The sequence below is a fragment of the Pseudoliparis swirei genome, chromosome 9 (assembly GCF_029220125.1).
Source record: "Pseudoliparis swirei isolate HS2019 ecotype Mariana Trench chromosome 9, NWPU_hadal_v1, whole genome shotgun sequence".
NCBI classification, from domain to species: domain Eukaryota; kingdom Metazoa; phylum Chordata; class Actinopteri; order Perciformes; family Liparidae; genus Pseudoliparis; species Pseudoliparis swirei.
In genome coordinates this window covers 19,720,687-19,738,683 of record NC_079396.1, presented here as the reverse complement: position 1 = coordinate 19,738,683, position 17,997 = coordinate 19,720,687, and the positions used below count along the sequence as shown (strand labels likewise).

General features: G+C 39.7%; 3 protein-coding genes across 4 annotated transcripts in view; 2 read left to right on the top strand and 1 right to left on the bottom strand.

The window, feature by feature from the left end:
- The first annotated feature begins 126 nt into the window (after positions 1 to 126).
- On the top strand, positions 127 to 8,746 carry ctdsp2 (CTD (carboxy-terminal domain, RNA polymerase II, polypeptide A) small phosphatase 2). The gene is made up of 7 exons (XM_056422057.1): positions 127 to 752; positions 3,048 to 3,208; positions 4,327 to 4,428; positions 4,803 to 4,859; positions 5,475 to 5,567; positions 5,970 to 6,155; positions 7,002 to 8,746. The coding sequence occupies exons 1-7, from the start codon at positions 692 to 694 to the stop codon at positions 7,125 to 7,127; spliced, it is 786 nt and encodes a 261-aa protein (XP_056278032.1). The 5' UTR covers positions 127 to 691; the 3' UTR covers positions 7,128 to 8,746.
- A 1,020-nt stretch (positions 8,747 to 9,766) lies between these two features.
- Positions 9,767 to 15,453, top strand: tegt (testis enhanced gene transcript (BAX inhibitor 1)). The gene is made up of 10 exons (XM_056422058.1): positions 9,767 to 9,877; positions 11,063 to 11,169; positions 11,816 to 11,924; positions 12,922 to 13,042; positions 13,151 to 13,199; positions 13,347 to 13,444; positions 13,548 to 13,627; positions 13,720 to 13,820; positions 14,127 to 14,202; positions 14,505 to 15,453. The coding sequence occupies exons 2-10, from the start codon at positions 11,114 to 11,116 to the stop codon at positions 14,526 to 14,528; spliced, it is 714 nt and encodes a 237-aa protein (XP_056278033.1). The 5' UTR covers positions 9,767 to 9,877; positions 11,063 to 11,113; the 3' UTR covers positions 14,529 to 15,453.
- A 1,200-nt stretch (positions 15,454 to 16,653) lies between these two features.
- The window catches only part of nckap5l (NCK-associated protein 5-like), a 42,173-nt gene continuing 40,829 nt past the window's right edge, over positions 16,654 to 17,997 (bottom strand). For both annotated transcript variants that reach the window (XM_056422055.1, XM_056422056.1), the window contains exon 13: positions 16,654 to 17,868. In XM_056422055.1, coding sequence (XP_056278030.1) covers positions 17,608 to 17,868 — 261 coding nt within the window. In that variant the 3' untranslated portion in view covers positions 16,654 to 17,607. The remainder of the gene's footprint in view (positions 17,869 to 17,997) is intronic.

Genomic DNA, 17,997 nt, shown 5'->3' with positions numbered 1-17,997 from the left:
TGCATTGACCACGCCCCCACATCCCATGCGCCCAATCAGAGAACAGCACGGTTTCAAGGCGCCCGCACAGTCCCAACCGTAGAAAAACAAAGCCCCGGTTAACAACAAAACTCACATTTTACATTAAAGTGCACAGGGGAATCGATTTTATTGGATCGAAACCGACCATAGAGGTCGTCTCTCGGTGTTTTCCGTCACTGTTTAAAGCCTTTCGGGCGATGTTGTTTATTTGTAGTAAGGGGGGGCTTGAAACCGCCCTCCCTTGCCCCATTTCCTCGGTTGTTTTCCTTCTCTCGCCTGGATTCTCCATGTTGTTGGCGCAAGAGTAAAGGCTTCGCAGCGACGGGTAGAGGGGGGCTGCTCGGCGATACGACCCGTAATAGTAGTGGTAAAACCCGAGACGACGGAGCTGACAGAGACTCATATACTCTCCAAAAAAACATATCCAAGTGCCTTGCCCCCTCCCCGGGCGGCGGACTTCCGAGAAAAGAAAAGAAGAAGAAAAAGAAGCGGGGGAATAAAGAAACCCAGGAACCAGATACATCCTACTCTCATCGGGGATTGTTACTGAGGCGGATGACAAGTTACATCGGCGAATAATTGAGTAGACTTTTCAATAAAACCCAATGAGGGATGCCCATCAGTGCTCGCGGACAGGATTTGAGGATTTTGAAGGCTCCGTGATTGTCAGATGGAAAGTTCTGTTATCACCCAAGTGCAGAAAGAAGACGTTCAAGTGTCACCGAAAACAGGTGAGGCGGGCCTGTGTTCTGTGGGATTTTAAAGTATTATTATATCTGCTACAGTTAGTGTGGTGGCGTTTATTATTTAAATATTTGCAGGATAATGATCGGTGGACTGAGAGCCTGTAGTGCGCCCATTTGACAGTTTGAGCGCTGCGGACGCTGGTGAGCGCGCGGTCAAAGAGGCGCATTGCCCCCTTTGTTTTTTTACATTTTCCAAAGAAATCTGTAATATGTAGATCTAATTACTATGAGATACACAGCCTAATAGTCTGTAAGAATCACAATGTGCTTATTTAGTAATACTATTTTTCCCAGAAGCCCCATTTCTTCACCTGCAAATCCTAAAGATCATACAACTGTTATAATAATAATGTAAAACTGAATACCATCCAGCACAAGCGAGATTATAATGTAGATGTGCCAAAGTTAAATTGTCCCTTTTACTATTGAATATATGGTCAAGTATAAGTTTCCATTGCGCACTGCTTATATCATCCAGAGCTTACTGTTGATTCTGTTTGTATTTTTGTGTGTGTGTAAAATACATCTCTGTCCTTAACATGTGGTGTTGTGATTATGGCTGAGTTATTCTCAGTGGTAGTGGTGCCACTGCTGGTGATCATGGTCAGCTCCCCTAAAAACAAGCTGCTGTGTATTTATGGCGATCAGGTTCCAGCTTGTTTGGCACCATCCCATATCCTACTACTATACTACCAGGTACACCTTGAGGAGCTCGTCTGTCACCACAGGCTGCACTACAGTACAGTGTAAACCAAGCTGTTTGGGTCATTTATAAACGATGGTGTGGTGTTCCTTTCATATTTTAGGGGGGTGGGGTCGCACATCAGTGCGTAGAAACCTTAAAGATTGCTGCACTGTTCCCAAGTTTGATTGTGTTTTACGCACAAACAGCAGGTTATATATTACATAACAATACATTTTTAGAGACGATTATAGGTGCACGGGCGTCCAGAGTGGCTGTTGATTAACTGAGGGGCTTTGTAGAAATACCAGGTGCCGCGGTGTTGACAGCGGAATGCCCAAACACACCCCTCTGCTCGAGCCCATTGTAGCGCCGTTTCAAAGATTTCGTTGTTAGCACGCTTTCCTCGGCCTTGAGAGAAGCCCTGCTCATTGATTCTGCCTCGTGCATAGTGCATGATCACATCATACGCAAATCGTGTTGTTTTTCTGTGCATGTTTTGTTCGATTGATTTGGTCAAACGGATACAATGTCACAAGTAGATCTCTTTCGGATTAATCTGCTGTTATGCCATCCGAGATATAATGTGTCTGTTATCATGTCATACATGGCCAATACCGCCTTCCTGTGGGAAATCAATAGGCTGCCTTACACTGACCGTCTATCAGGAATTAGTATTTACATTAATCATTTGGAATATATTGAAAGTATATATTGATTAGTTTTTTCCAGAAAATAGTGTGTAGGACTAATGAAGGACATCTGAGGAATTACCAAATCAATCTCCTTTGTCTATTAAGGGTGGTGTTGTGTAACATGGTCATTTGTGTGTCTGCATTATGTCTTCTGAGCACTGAGGGTCAGCATGGAGATTAGTTAAAGAAAAATAAAAGTAGTAAATCTCTTTCTCTCTCCACTTTATCAACATTTCCTCTTTATAGTAGTGTTTACCGTGATGCCACTGTATTAATGAATATAAATTACGTTGGCAAGTCCTCACACGAAACACACTAGAGGGAACTTGCAGGAATGTTTTTCTCCCTTTCTTTCACTACAAGTTTTGTGTGGGTCTGGGACACTCCTGGTTATGGTGAGTGATCAAAGACCCGCACAGAGCGTTGAGGTGTGACTGCTTGTCCGGCTGACTGTCTGTCTGTTCTGGCTAGCTTCAGGCAGCCCTGGAAGGTCTTGGAGTTTAAAATGGCTGGAATGTTTTTTGTTGAAGGTAGTGCTGAAAAGTGCGGGTTTTCCCGCCCTCTGTGATTATATAACATGTACCAGCCATTTCCAGCAGCAGCAGCAGAGGCAGGCGCATTAAAAACAGATTTTCAAAAGTGCGGGCTGTGCCATCCCTGTATGTGAATGGATGGTGCCTTTTAGGAAAGGGGAAGCTCTTTCCACATGTTACAAGTAGCTCATAATAAATTATACTGAATTCAATTGCTTTAAAAACTATTTTTCATCTATTTCCACATGTGCTTTATGTGTGAAAAAACAAGAAGATTAGTGTACTTGATGTGTGTTTCAAGGACCCACGCCATTTCCATGTTGACAACTTGCAGTTTCCTCATGAAAGTCTCTCTTTCTGTGCTTAACAGGCCAGGTGAGCCGGTCTTCCCTAAAACAGCCTCGGAGTTGTAACATCTTCAAAGCACTCTTCTGTTGCCTCAAAGCTCAGGATGGCCCCAAACCACCACCAACACCACCGCATCACCATCAGGCCTTGCTGGAGTCGCAAGAAAATGGGACGGTTGCCAAGGTAACACTATTCTTATTCCAGCAATGTTTTACATTACTGAGAACAATTTGAAGACCTCAGCTCAGTCTTTGCTTTGGTTTTACTTTTTGTTAATGTAAGATTCAACTTCCTTGTCACCCACCAACAAACACACACACACACACACACACCACTTGCTATTTATGAATAGTTTGACCATCTGTTGGAATAAAGTGAACAGGCTGTTGTAGAAATATGCTTATTATTCTCTTCAAGCATTATTTTGTACAACTGCAGTGTGCACGGAAACCACTACTGCACCTGCTGTCACATCTTGAAAGCTAACCGCAACCGTCTGCGGATATGGAATCACTTTGATGTTCACACTTGATCCTCCAAGAAAGAAAAGAACGTAAAGCGAGTATCAATCCTTTAGGCGCGTTTGTAATCGCTGAGGTGGATACAAAAATAAAGCCTTGAGCGCCTGCTGCACTCGGCTGGCCACGCTGGTGAACGCTGCCAGCCTGATTAGAGCTTCAGTGCCATGTAAGGGGCATTTTAATGAGATGCCATGTTTGTCCACATTGAGGAGTGTCCTCCAGCATCAGGAGCAAACAGGAAGCAGCATCTGTAGGGCCTGGTTATTATCGGGATCTAAAATTAAACCAAATCGCATTGATTAGTTGGTGAAATAATATTGCGGTTCCTCGTGTGTGTTCTTTGTTCTCAATCTAAATTTCCATCCTTAATGGATAATGTGTTTTCATTATGTAATATATTGATGATTACTTTCAGATTGGCTGTGCTCATCAAGAGCCTAGAGTGAAACTATATTAACAAAGGGGGAAAGCTGGATGTCTAAAAATTAGATTATATCAAGCTAATGTATTCTCCCTAAATAATGAAAGACATAAATATGCTTATCCTAAAGATATGCAACATAGGAGCTGTTATCACTCCTTCATCCACACACACACACGCAGCTCTAAAAGTAAGTCTAATTTCCCAGAGGTGAAATTAAATGACCACCGTCTGATTTTCATTTGAGTCAGTATACTATCAGGACCGATAATGCTCATTACGTGTAAACAAAGGCCAATACAAATGATATAGGTGTGTGTTGAACAGTACCAGTAAACATGTATTTGTGTTTTTCTTAGCAACCTGAACCTAGCCTCCTGCCTGAGATGGAGGCCCAGGACCAAGGGAAGATATGCGTGGTCATAGACCTGGATGAGACACTGGTGCACAGCTCATTCAAGGTACCAAAGCAAAGAAATACTCCACTTTTTCACCAATTAAGTTTCTTTTTAATGCTTACATTTAGTATGTCTAGTATTTATGTACAGTTTGAGTGAAAGCTCCATTTGATTCACCACAAATATAAAACATCAGCTAAATGTTTATATCAGTGGTACATTGGTTCGGCTCTGATTATTTCTTCTCCAAAAGAATCACACGTGCTCGAGAAACATCAAGTGAGTTACATACGTTTGTGTCGGCTATTCACTGCGATTTATGGCGGCAGTGTGCAGTCTGCTTCTTAGTGTGCAGTGTTGAGTTGTTATATAATTCCATGTGAATGTACACATGTGAATGAGCGTGCCAACCAACTCCCTCTGTGTTCTCCCTCCAGCCTATTAGTAATGCAGACTTCATCGTTCCTGTGGAGATAGAGGGGACCACACACCAGGTAAAATGCTGTGTATGAGTGTGTTTGCTGTGTAGGGGAGGGGTTTGTGTTTGTGTATGTATGTTGATGTGTTTGCAGCAGTTGCTGAGCTGAATAGGGATGGGTCTTGTCACTGATCAGCTAGGATTTTGTTCTGACGGGCGTAGGGAGCCCTCTACTGGCCAGATGTTGAACAGGGAAGAGAAAGTGGAAGTGGAAGTGGATGCATCAGCAAGTAAATGAGTCGTTTCAGCCCAGTTCATCTAAAATGTCATCATAAGTGATGCAGTAGATATTATTGCCTCTGTGAAGATGTCCTTAACTAGCACACTGTGTTGGACCATATGTTGAACTCTGGAGCAGAGCTTCTCCCTAGTGGACAGGTGGAAATGTAATGAACTCTGAAATGTGATATCTGGGACCCCCTCTGTAGGTAAGCATCCCCTTTGGGCCTCTGCCTGGTTCAAGTAATCCAGGATAGGCTGGTTAACACTGGCACGGCCTATTCTTGATTACTTGTTTCAGGAACGGGCCATTGGCAGCCGACGGACAGAAGGCAGAAGACAGAAGACATGTACATTACGTTTAAATGGTCCTGATGGTGGTCTGTTTACTAATGGTCTGTTTGTATTGCAGGTGTATGTCCTGAAGAGGCCATACGTGGATGAGTTCCTGCAGAGAATGGGGGAGTTGTTTGAATGTGTGCTGTTTACAGCCAGTCTCGCAAAGGTACAGTACATCAGATACTGAAGCAGATCCTAAAATAGATATTTTTTGTGAAGATTGTTGATGTCATCAGAATTTCTTTTCTGCTTTCTCTTGCCTTGTAGTGCTCCAGTAATAGCAGCTCTAGTTTGTTTCTGTGTTTATTGAAGCTGATGCATCAACACTTTTTAAGTTACGACTTTCAAAGTTTCACCACTTAGAACTTAAATGTGACTTTACAACACATATGTAGAACTTCATGTACAAATAGCTGGTGCACCCTAATCCAGATGAGTAGATTTGTTTGGATGTGTGATGTCTTACCTATCTGCTGTTGGAATTAAATATCCACCATTAGTTGACAGTGCTTCATTAGTCCAACCTGCTTTCCCTCACCTGCTCCCCACCTCCCCTGGCCTCCATCAGTATGCAGACCCGGTGACGGATCTGCTGGATCACGCGAGTGTATTCCGGACCCGGTTATTCCGGGAATCTTGTGTATTCCACCAGGGCTGCTATGTGAAAGATTTGAGCCGCCTGGGCAGAGATCTCCACAAAACCCTCATCCTGGATAACTCTCCTGCCTCCTACATCTTCCACCCTAATAATGCTGTGAGTTTTGATCTGTTTCCGTCAGATATGAAGCTTCTTGTGCTGAATGCAGCTTTAACAATTGTTATTAATAATATTGATAACAATCACTGAAGAGATGCGGCACCAGCTCTTAGACCTCTGCCTCGTCACGCTCACGTTGGCCTGAAAAGCAACAAGTTAGCAGATTTGGTCCTCTATATTCTGAGAAATATTCAATATTCCATGTGTAGTCCTAATTTCCTCCTGATCAGGGCTGCGACTAATGATTATTTTCGTCATCTTATCGATCTGCACATGACACGGTTACACCAACATAGATGATGCTTGGTAGTTGAGTACCAATGATGTTCTGGACGGTTTTAATCACCAATCACGCCTTACAGTCCTGGGCCGGGCACACCCCGTGCGTTATGTTGCCAGTCAGGATGCTTAATATTGCTCCTCTGTAAAAGTTGACAAGAACATGGCAACTTTTAGTTTGTAATATACTAAATTGTGTTTAGGTATTATAGTGAGAAACACCCTATAACACTATATATACTATCAAATATCTTAGTTTTGTCCTTCAAAAATGATTGGCATTTCTGCTTGAAAAGTCACTAAAACGACTTTATTATTATAATAATAGTTGCTGAATATTTCAGTTCTAATCCTGATTTATAGAACCGTACACTGCACATGCAAGACACATTAAGGACAGATTAAGATGATACGCCCTGAGTTATTTAGCTTGTTTTTTTAGGGTTCAGAACTTTGGAAGTTGTGAAACTCTGATGAACAACTTTTGACAAATGCCAGGTGCAGTTCATGTGATTAATTTACTTAAAAGTCAACCGTTTGTGAGTAACTGTTTGTTTTTCACAGGTTCCTGTGGTGTCATGGTTTGATGATGTGGATGACGCTGAGCTGCTCAACCTTCTGCCCGTGTTTGAGGAACTTAGCCAAGCTGATAATATTTACACCCAGCTGAACCAGCTACGTGGACATTAAGTTCTCAGTGGACCGCTCCACAGCTCTCTGAAAAGCTCCAGCTTGAAACTTCTTTGTTGTATTAGCGTGGGGGTTAAGGAAATCCTAAGCCTGACAAACACAATGTGTTTGGCAGAGCTGAAACTATAGATTGCAATCTGAGGCCTTTCCTGTGAACCTCAGTGCTGATTATTTACAACCACTATTTGAAAGAGCGGGAATCAACAACCAAAGCAATCTCATCACAATCACTCCAGTAACAATATTAAAGTGGTTCTTTTGCCAAAGCAGAAGCCTGCCTGCCCTGACTTGACTTTTGGACTTTTTTTGTTCATTCTTGTGCCTTTTATCAACAACAACAAAAAAACATCAGCTCTTTTTTTAGATTTCCACCAGATTTTATACATTTATTGATTTCTTTTTATAGTTTTTTTATAAGGAAATCTATTTTTAAATGGTGAACATGGTTCCTCTATGCAACCCAGTTCTGTAAGTACATGGACAGTACCTCCTAAGTCGCCAGTCAATAATTGCATTCATCAGATGTTAACATTGCTGTAGCCTTATTTACCTGTAAGGGAGCAGCAAAACAAAAGTGTATTTCACTTATTTGTTCGATAATTATAATTTCTACAAACCATGCAAATATACAGAATTAGTGGACCGATTTAGTGTTTGATATAAATTAAGTAAACAAGGTGAAATCTTGTCTTTGATGGTCCGTTGAAAGCAGACACACTGGAATATTGTTGGCACATAGGACGACCATAAAGGCCAGTTTTCATTCGAGGTTTAATAATAACTCGTTTGTTACTATGTTTTTCTTTTATCACAATATGACAAACAACTTGCACTTGTATAATATTGACAGTGCTGAAAGTAAAAAACTGTGCCTTTTGATATCCAGACAGAGAATGGTGTTCTGCCTGAAAAGAGATTTGTAGGCCTACACACTGATGTGTCATGCTGAGCGTGAAAAAACAGTCAAGAGCAAGTGTAATGCTGAGCGTGAAAAAACAGTCAAGAGCAAGTGTAATGCCGTGCGGCTGTGGTACTTGCAGTGCAACACTTGAAATATCACATTTGTTAGCATGTGTGAGTGTTTTTTTTCATATATTTATTGGCCAAAAATCTGTATTGTCCAGTACTTCTTAATGCTTTACATTGTTTTGTATCCATTTGCCTACTTTGAGGCTGGCCTTGTAATTAACTGTTTTATATGTGCCTAAAATTCACATATTTTGCTGTCAAAGTTCAAAGATAATTAAAAACTCAAGCAGTTAAATCAAATAAACAAATAGATGTAAATCCAAGATTCAATCATGCAAGAACACATTTTCTTTTTTAATTTTTTATTCAGTACAAAAGATATTTTATGGGGGGTGTTTCCTGGGTAATATGGTTTTTCTATATGATGTTTAATGTCTGATGCAATTATTTCCTGCATGTTAACTAGTAAAATATGACAATGAAATTGTACCAGTTGTGATGACCAAAAGTATTTTTTTTTCGACAGTCACAATTTGTCTTTGTGTATCAGAATAAATCAAACACTCATTTTGTCTACCCAATCTGACCAAAACTCTAAAAGACAAGGTGCTTCTGGTTTTTATTTTATAATAAAAATTGGTTATATTGTACAGTCTTTGTATGTGTTTTTCTCCCCAGTGACATCAAATGACACTTCTCTTCATTTGTCTGAATATATAATCAGTTTTACTGGATGTCCTCTTATTCAACACTTAGCCTAAGTATCTTTTTTTTTTAAACCATTCTAGTCTCAAATACATTTTGGACCATCGAGTTTTACTCTCATCTCGGGATTATGTTGAGAAAATGTAGATTACTAATCTTATTTTATCTCTCAGGACAGCACAGATGAACATATTCATATGTTGGCCACTCAACATATATCCTACTCATTTTACTGCGATTTTATGGTACTTAGCCTATTACTTCCTCCGAGACTAGTTTTTTTACCCCATTACATTGGTCGGACCATAATATTTATGATAGAAATCCCAGGATATGAAATTAATACAGTAAATAAAACAGTTAGTTTGGTATTATTATATTTATATTTCAATATAACAAGGACAATTCTGCATAATTACTTTTGCTATATTCCGTTGTAACTTGTACACTAAATTAAAGTTGTAGATGTGGGATTGTCATGTATAATGGAGTATATGCTACTTTACTCGAGAAATATCTGATCAAATCCACCAAAGTAATCCACCTTCCATAGGCCTACATGTGGCATGTTGTTGCACCATGTTAGTAATGATTCATCAAAATTCACACTAAATGTAACTTACGAATAGATGTATCTTTAGTTCAATTATTTCACAGTAAAGCTAACCTAGTGTTGGATTCACAGCGTTTATAAACCTTTCGTTGCAAACTGCTTAACAAACATAAAAGTCGTTGTTTTTCCCGTTTGAAATGGTGCAGTTACATTTTTGAGTCGGCCATTTTAGGTGTACCGGGGACATTACTCGGTGACACACCAGGAAGTACCGTTTAAAGGTTTCTGAACAACTAATAGGGTAACGACGACTTTGGTTCAACGTTCAGTGTTTATATTACAGGCTACTTGTTGATGCATAGAGAATTGAATTGGGGAAATAACGGCGTTTCACACACACGGGCGCGAGGACGCCAATCGTCTGGGCGTGGCCACCGTGACGTCATCAGGCAACTGACACGTACAGCACGAAGAAGAAAAAAACGGCCAAGCAGTTGTTAGCTGGTAGCAGAGTGAGGTTAAGGTAAGCGCTCGTGTTGGCTTGATGTAATAATACTCGTGTTAATAATGACTGTTAGCGGCTCACATTGTTGGCGGTGTGTGCTCGAGGATGAACGAGACGTCGAGTTGTGTTGACAAACGAGCTCGTTACCGAAATGTTAGCTGCTCGGTATTTAACGGTAGCTGTTAGCTAGCAGCGTTAGCCGCTGATATGATATCCTCATACGTCAAAAATAGTTTGGAGCTGTGGCTCGAATATCCTGTTTCTAACACCGTGGTTGATTTAGTCGAGTTGCTTTCAAATGTGTTGCCAGCTAACGGCAACATCGTCGACACGAATTAAGAATATATTATTGGAAAGCTTGTTTGCGTGCGCGTCAGTGAACGTGAGCCTTATAACCTGTTGTCCACTTTAATGTCGCAAACCGTGATGCAACGCACGCGGAAGAAGTTAATAGTTCACGGCGTTCTCCTTATCTCCTTAAGTTCATATGACACACCGACTAGGTTTAGAAATAATTCATATCTTGAACAAATATCTGTGGCACAAAGCTCTGGAGGCAACCGTCTTCATTTCATTAGACTGCGCACTTTTGATAAACAACTTTAGTTAGGTGTTTGCATGTAGACATACTTGGTTTAAGTTTATGTAAATGTTGCACATTGCCATACAACTTCAAAGTGTAAGATCGTCGGTAAAAAGTGTATCTCATAATTCAGCCTGTCAGTGTTATATTCATATATTATTGGATGATGTGGTAACCGTTTAACTGCACGCAATATATAATCCTTTACAAATGGTGAATCCATCACGGATACAGTGTGGAACAATGCTTTATAAATGATTTAAGTGTTTACTCGTGCTTAACTTATCCTTCATAGCTTGCAGTTATTCTAAAAGTGTTACTGATGATAAACATTGATAATATACTGTTGGATAGCTAAATATACTAGTTAGTTTACTTTTTACGTGTGTTTGTAATTTAGTATTAAAAGTAGCTCTAGCTGTTCAATATGTGGTGGAATAAATCCCTTTTTAAATGTGGAGAAAAGTAGCACAACATGCATTTGAGTAGGTGTAGCTATCGCTCTCCAGTACTGAGTTTATTTAACAGATGATGGCACCTGTGCTACCTTTTGAATGCTGCCGTTATATTTGTAAAACAGTATGTCGAGCTCACGTGTAATCATCTGTGTTTCTGTTCAGAGGAGACTTTGTTCGTTGAAGACTCTTCAGTTCTCGACCCCTGGTTTCATCATGCACGTGTTTGACCGCAGCATCAACTTTGACTCCCTCTTAAAGTTCTCCCAAATGTGCGTAAGCATGCAGTAGATTGCTATATATATATTTTGTGTGTGTACAGGACTGTCTCAGAAAATTAGAATATTGTGATAAAGTTCTTTATTTTCTGTAATGCAATTAAAAAAACAAATGTCATGCATTCTGGATTCATTACAAATCAACTGAAATATTGCAAGCCTTTTATTCTTTTAATATTGCTGATTATGGCTTACAGCTTAAGAAAACTCAAATATCCTATTTCTAAATATTAGAATATCATGAAAAAGTATACTAGTAGGGTATTAAACAAATCACTTGAATCGTCTAATTAACTCGAAACACCTGGAAACACATTTTCAAATGTTTGATTTTGTTTTGCTGTTATAAATCTTTTTTTTTACTTGGTCTGAGGAAATATTAAAATGTTATGAGATAGGATTTTAGAGTTTTCTTAAGCTGTAAGCCATAATCAGCAATATTAAAAGAATAAAAGGCTTGCAATATTTCAGTTGATTTGTAATGAATCCAGAATGCATGACATTTTTGTTTTTTTAATTGCATTACAGAAAATAAAGAACTTTATCACAATATTCTAATTTTCAGAGACAGTCCTGTATATATAGACATATATAGACATGCTTAGTCCACTATAACTCAACTCAACTCAATTTTTTGCAGATCTCATTCCACCCAGGTGCACTTGAAGAATGTGTACTCCAGCCTGGCACTGTGTATGTTTGTGGCTGCAGCTGGCTCCTACGTCCATGTTGTCACACGCCTCTTTCAGGTAATGCTAATATGTTTCAACAGAGTCTACCTGTCCAGGTCGATCCTGTATTTCAATGTTCTCTATGCAAACAATTCCCGTAGGCAAAGTACAAACTTGCATACTTTGCGTTTCTTTCTAACCCAATTGGTGCTTTTTGTGGGTTACATGGTGCTTGTAAAACATGCATTGCGGATAAATGTCAGTTTTCACATTGGCCAAATTATTTATAGTTAATAAAATGTTGAAGTCGAAAATTATCCAGTGGTTGTTCAACAAAGTTGGTAAACTACCTCGATCGTAATGCTTCTCTTTCTCTAATTCAGTTTGTTTTAAATGAGAGCCACAGTAATTACATCAATTACATTTGCTGTGAAATGTAGTGCATCAGTTCACGAAAGTGTATTCATGTTTCTTAAGATTTTAGTGGAAATGTTTTTTTCATTTTGGTGAGATGTTTATATATATCCTCTAGATAGTTTGAGAAACACACATTATTTGGGTATTTTCAATTTGAGAAGATACTGCATGTATTCTGGATAAAAAACTGATGGTGAAATTCCCCTTTTTCAATTCAGTTATATTTGTATTGCCCAATATCACAAATTAGTGGGCATATAGGGTCTAGCCAATAAGATTATCATATTTGGGAATGAATAGGTGAGGCGTGGAATATAAATTATAAATAAAACAAATGAGCATCAAAAACCCAAGACAAAATGTGAGAACAAATAGCAAGAACTTCTCTAATTCGTTTTTTTGTCTGCTACACCTGCCCTGATATAAAAGGAGGACGCACTATACAAGTCGCTTGTACTGGTACCACAGGTTAAAGTACTCTCCTGTAATCTGAATCAGAATGACCATAAGATGGTGTGTGAAGAGACGGAAAACGGCCTTTTAGACGAGTTGTCGCTCTTATCTTCACATCTCAGTTACGGAGGCGACTAGTTTCAGTGACGTCGCCCACAAACGGTGAACTGAATGCTCCATCGTAACCTTGCGGCCTCTTTCTCAGGGAGGAGTGCTGTCTGTACTCGGCTCCTTGGGGATGATGTTCTGGCTCGCCATGACGCCACACAACTCCGAAACGGAGAAGAAGAGGCTGGCTATCCTCGCAGGGTTTGCCTTCCTCACAGGTAACTGACGTTCCAGGTGCAGTTGCCACTGTGTGCAAACTCTGCTGTCTGCGAATGTAGAGTCACGTAAGAGTCATAAGCAGCGCTTTCCTTCCTCTCCCTCTCCAGGTGTTGGACTTGGCCCCACACTGGACTTTGTCATCGCTGTTAATCCGAGGTATGTGATCGGTCAAGTTAAACATTATGAAACTAAACTGCAATGGCATCGTAGGGTGACTGGTCGCCCTCCCTCTGAGTTTGTCCGCTCATAATTGAAAGTGGTAATTTACTGACGGCTTACATTTTGTTGTTGTTTGTTTCTCAGCATCATCGTGACGGCTTTCATGGGAACCGCTGCGATTTTCGTTTGCTTCACTCTCAGCGCGCTCTATGCCAAACGCAGGAGCTACCTGTTCCTTGGAGGTGAAGGCTGTGAATGTTGTGACCCATTACCCTGGATACTTCTCCTTTCCAGCTTTTAACAACAATACTTAAATGTCCCCCTTTTAACTCGCGACTCTTTAAGGCACACTGATGTCTGGCCTTTCCCTCCTGTTCCTGATGTCTGTGATGAACATGTTCTTTGGATCCGTGATGCTGTTTAAGGTAGCTGGACCCAATGACAACATTCCTCACAAAACGATGATTCCGCTGAGTCGACGTTTTGGTGTAACTCATGTTTTCATGGTTCCTGGCAGGCACACATGTACCTCGGGCTGCTCATCATGTGCGGCTTCGTCCTGTTCGACACTCAGCTCATCATTGAGAAAGCCGAGAATGGAGACAAGGACTACATCTGGTGATGACTTGTTTTTTAAATATTCCTTACCCGTTGCCTCACGTTTTCTCATAACCAAATAAATACAATGCAAATGCATCATTGCATAGTACAGTGAAGCTTAGCGAACAGTTCCTAAAAGTAAGTAAAGACGGATTCTAAAATGTGACATTTTCTGAGGGGCAAGCCAAGCTCAGCCCGTCGACCATTATTTTGTATCCAGATGCTCTTGTTTTAGAGATATTGAATGATGTATAGACCCCCCCCCCCCAAAAAAAAACATATCACACGTTTCTGTAACACGCCTGCTGTACTTTATTTTTTAAGGCACTGTGTGGACTTGTTCCTGGATTTCATCACCATCTTCAGAAAACTCATGGTGATCCTCGCCATGAACGATAAGGTACAGCATGTTCCCCTTTTTTAATGTTTTTCAAGTTTACGGATAAGTCTTGGAGGACCAATGGCAATAATGAAGAGATCCTGTTAACGGGTGTTATCTGTGTATTTAAAGCCTGATAAGTTTATGATACAATTTCCATATACATTTTTCATCTTCACTTAAATATAATCAATCAACACACACTCTTTAACCACATCTAATTGCATGGCTTGATACCACTAGAGTAAAGTGGAGAATAATATCTAATATCTCAGATTGATATAGTTGTGTCTTACAACTCTGATTGTGTGTCCCTATTTCAGGAGAAGAAGAAGGAAAAGAAGTAAAGAGTGTTTGGAAAATAAACACGATCTGTCTGAAGAGGCACACTTTGCAATGCAATAGGTGCTTTTCACTTTCTTTCTTCATTTATTGAATTAACTCCTGTGGTCTTATATTATTGAAATGTCTTTGATTTCTTTTTCAAATTTTCAACGAGTTGAATGCAAGTTTCTGATAAACTAATGCTAGTCCCATCATAGCTGTGAATGGAGAATTAGACTAATGCTGCAGTGAACGTGCTTGGCCTGTAGAGGGCAGTGTTGCCCTTTGAAGACTCACAGAAGCTGAGCAGCACTTGATGAAGATACTCATTATTTAGTGCCATAAACTAATGACACGATGGGCTCCTTTTTTAGTGGGTCGTGTCAGATTCAGAGTCTTATCAATGTTTTATTTGAAGTTATTTAATTTCAGTTAATTTGCTTATTTTGTAGTTTTCCTCCATTTTCTTTAGTGGAGTGTCATAAGATATGGTGTTCCATGATTTTGACAACAGATCCCCCCCCACCCATTGAGAAATTTCCCTGTCATTATTTCTGTTCCTACTAATTCTGTTTTGAGACTAACGTTTTGAGTACGAGTGGTGAAGTCTGGTAACGCGGACACAAACCCTGAAAGCCTGTCGGAGTCATGATGATCTACACACACACTCGCTCATTCAGACGGACTTTTGGTATTTTGGATGTTGGCAGCTGGAGGAGGCGGAGGAGTCTGTGCCATCTGTCTTTTCATCTTGGATAGCAGACGAGTTGTTCAGACCTCTTCCAGTGTAAAGTTCTCTAAATATCTGTTGTCTAGAAAGTAGTTTGCCAAAAGAAGTGATCTTAACCTTTACGATTTTTTGAAAGTGTAAACTGTGAAGAATTTATTTTATGGATGTACAATTTAAACTAATTTGATACATTTGCTCAAATAAATGTGTTGAACCTATTGAAATGAAGTAATATCATATTTTAAATGATTGCTACTAATAACGGTACTATTATACATATATATAATACTGTCATACATCATAGATCTGGATTTAAAATGTTATGACATGAAGCAATGAGTTATCAATTTGCAGATCATCTAGAAAATAATCTGCAACTGTTATGTCATTTTATCTTTTCAGATATTTTTCAAACAAACGTGACACAATGTGCTGGTTTCAACTTTCTAAAATGTAACCATTTTTACATAATTTGGTTTTGGACAGACAAAAAGCCTTTGAAGACTTCAACTTGGACAAAAATGATTTCTGATGGGATTTTTTGGACTGGATTTTTGTGTATTCCATGATAAATCAGCCGGTTAATCAATGACAATAACAGTAAATTGCAGTCCTAGAACTGAGAGAAACATTTAGATTGATCTATTAGCATAAATGGAACATTCTAAATACGAGTACTTTTAGTGTATTATAAACATTTACGCTGAGTACACAAGTATACTGCAGAACATGTTCTGTTATATTTTGATATTGTAAGGGAATGTCGTTGGGTTGTTTAATCTACAATAATGATTATTTTGGTAGTAAAATCTTAATGTATAAATTAACAGCCGTGAATGAAATATATTGGCGAGTAAAGAGTACAATATTTCCATCGTAAGTAAAAGAGAACTTCACTGATTTGAAGTAGCAAGTCTGTTTATCAGTAACTAAGTACAACGGCTCAAGTACTCTTGAGGAACTTTTACTTTACTTGAGTATTTCCATTTTATGATAGGCTACTGTATACTCATACGATTCAGAGGTATTGTACTTTTACAGCAATACATGTATGAGACATCTTTAGTTTTAAGATTAATGAGACAACTTGCAACATAATCTTCGAATGGTTAATTAGATAAAACTCGAGTTTTAAAGAAGTGAAAACACTGTTCCCCTCATTGCTGCTCCGGGCTACATTAGCTAGCAGCTACTAGCGTAACAACAGAACCGCCAGCAAAACTGTCTGCGGGTGAGTTGCATTGTGGGTAATGTAGGTGTTCTGACGGACGAGGAATGTGGCGAATAAATAATACAATATCAGTTTCTGTACTTTCTGATAAATTGGTGGAAAAATACTCAAAGTAGAAATGTCTAAATTAAATGCCCTTGTATGTCTATTGATTTTGAGCGGCTAACATAACTACTTCACACAGAAGTAAATCAAAACATTTTAATTAGAAAGTTGAAAAACGGCAGTAGGTACATAGGACCTCTATTGGCTAGGGAACGAACAGCAACGGAGATGTTGAAATACCAGATATGAACATAATCTACGAAGCGAAGAGACTGCAATTTCACAGAAGGATTACAAAAAGAAAATAAGATGACTGTAAATGATGTACATTTAAAATAAATAAATAATAGAATACATATTCATTGAATAGTGTAGCCATTTCTCATATCTATGTTATTATTGCTGGTATATATTACCTTTAAATGTAAAATGATTCAAAACTGAAATTTTCAGACAACCTTCATTGGCTGCAAAACGATATCAACATGTTCAATAAAATTGTTTATACATTTAAAATTGTGATGCATGAGTTTAGCAATAAAGAATCACAGACATTAACATTCATTTTTTTTACGGAGCTCGTTTTTTTCAATACATTGTGCGGAAATGATGTCCAGAATGAAGGTATTGATACAGATCAGCTCTTCCTCGATGTACACAACAACGATGATGATGAACAAAAGACACGTTGCTGAACAACTCCCAGGAGTGATCACTTTTGTGCTAATCATTTGCTTAGCCATGCGTTTTGTAGTCCTCTATACATGAATAAAGAGTGTCCACAAGAGTCTTGATTGTGAAAAAGGTGAACAGCCTATATGATTTGGGGTGGCTTTTGGCTTCATGTTTATAGGAAATCCTGAGGAGAAGTCTATTGATCTCTTTCCAGTTGCAACAGAGAAACAGCTGATGAGAAAGCATCACCACAATATTCTTGTGAACATCAAAAAAGCAGCTTCTCTTTCTCAAAGATGGCGGTGGGTTCGGCAGCATCGCAGTACAGCCGGCATCCAGAAGACATGTTCAGAGCGGGCTTGTGTCTCATTGTCTGTGGACTCCATGCGCCGCTCTCTGTCCTCCCCAACCCTTGGCGGGGTCATCCTTGGCTTCCGCAGGACGACAGACTGTCGTACAGAGAATCGCTGAGGGACTCGGGGGTCTCCGGGACCTGAGGGCGGCTTGGCGAGAGAGCTTCCTCCGGCCGCTCCCTGAGCAGCTCCAGCCCGGCCTCCCTGCTCATCTCAGGGACACTGGGAGTCCGAGTCTTCCCCCTGCGGATCATCCCCGACTGGGCAGGCACGGGCAAGCTGCCGGGGTCGTTGACCCGGCTGGAGGAGGGACCGCCGGCCTTCATGCTCTGAAAGGATGCACAATGGGGTGAGATACATTTTTAGGTCACGACTTTCATCTTATGCAACACTTGTGAAACACGTGCAATAAAATAAATAAAAACGTGGGCTACATAAAGCATACAACTGTGAATCTT

What these genes read in the sequence shown, in the direction of transcription:
- tegt (XM_056422058.1), top strand. Translation starts at nt 11,114, where the DNA reads ATGCACGTGTTTGACCGCAGCATCAACTTTGACTCCCTCTTAAAGTTC. An exon ending in AGGGTTTGCCTTCCTCACAG is followed by an intron (nt 13,043 to 13,150) that starts GTAACTGACGTT and finishes CTCCCTCTCCAG; the next exon opens with GTGTTGGACTTGGCCCCACA. An exon ending in GATCCGTGATGCTGTTTAAG is followed by an intron (nt 13,628 to 13,719) that starts GTAGCTGGACCC and finishes GGTTCCTGGCAG; the next exon opens with GCACACATGTACCTCGGGCT.
- ctdsp2 (XM_056422057.1), top strand. Translation starts at nt 692, where the DNA reads ATGGAAAGTTCTGTTATCACCCAAGTGCAGAAAGAAGACGTTCAAGTG. An exon ending in AAAATGGGACGGTTGCCAAG is followed by an intron (nt 3,209 to 4,326) that starts GTAACACTATTC and finishes TGTTTTTCTTAG; the next exon opens with CAACCTGAACCTAGCCTCCT. An exon ending in TTACAGCCAGTCTCGCAAAG is followed by an intron (nt 5,568 to 5,969) that starts GTACAGTACATC and finishes GGCCTCCATCAG; the next exon opens with TATGCAGACCCGGTGACGGA.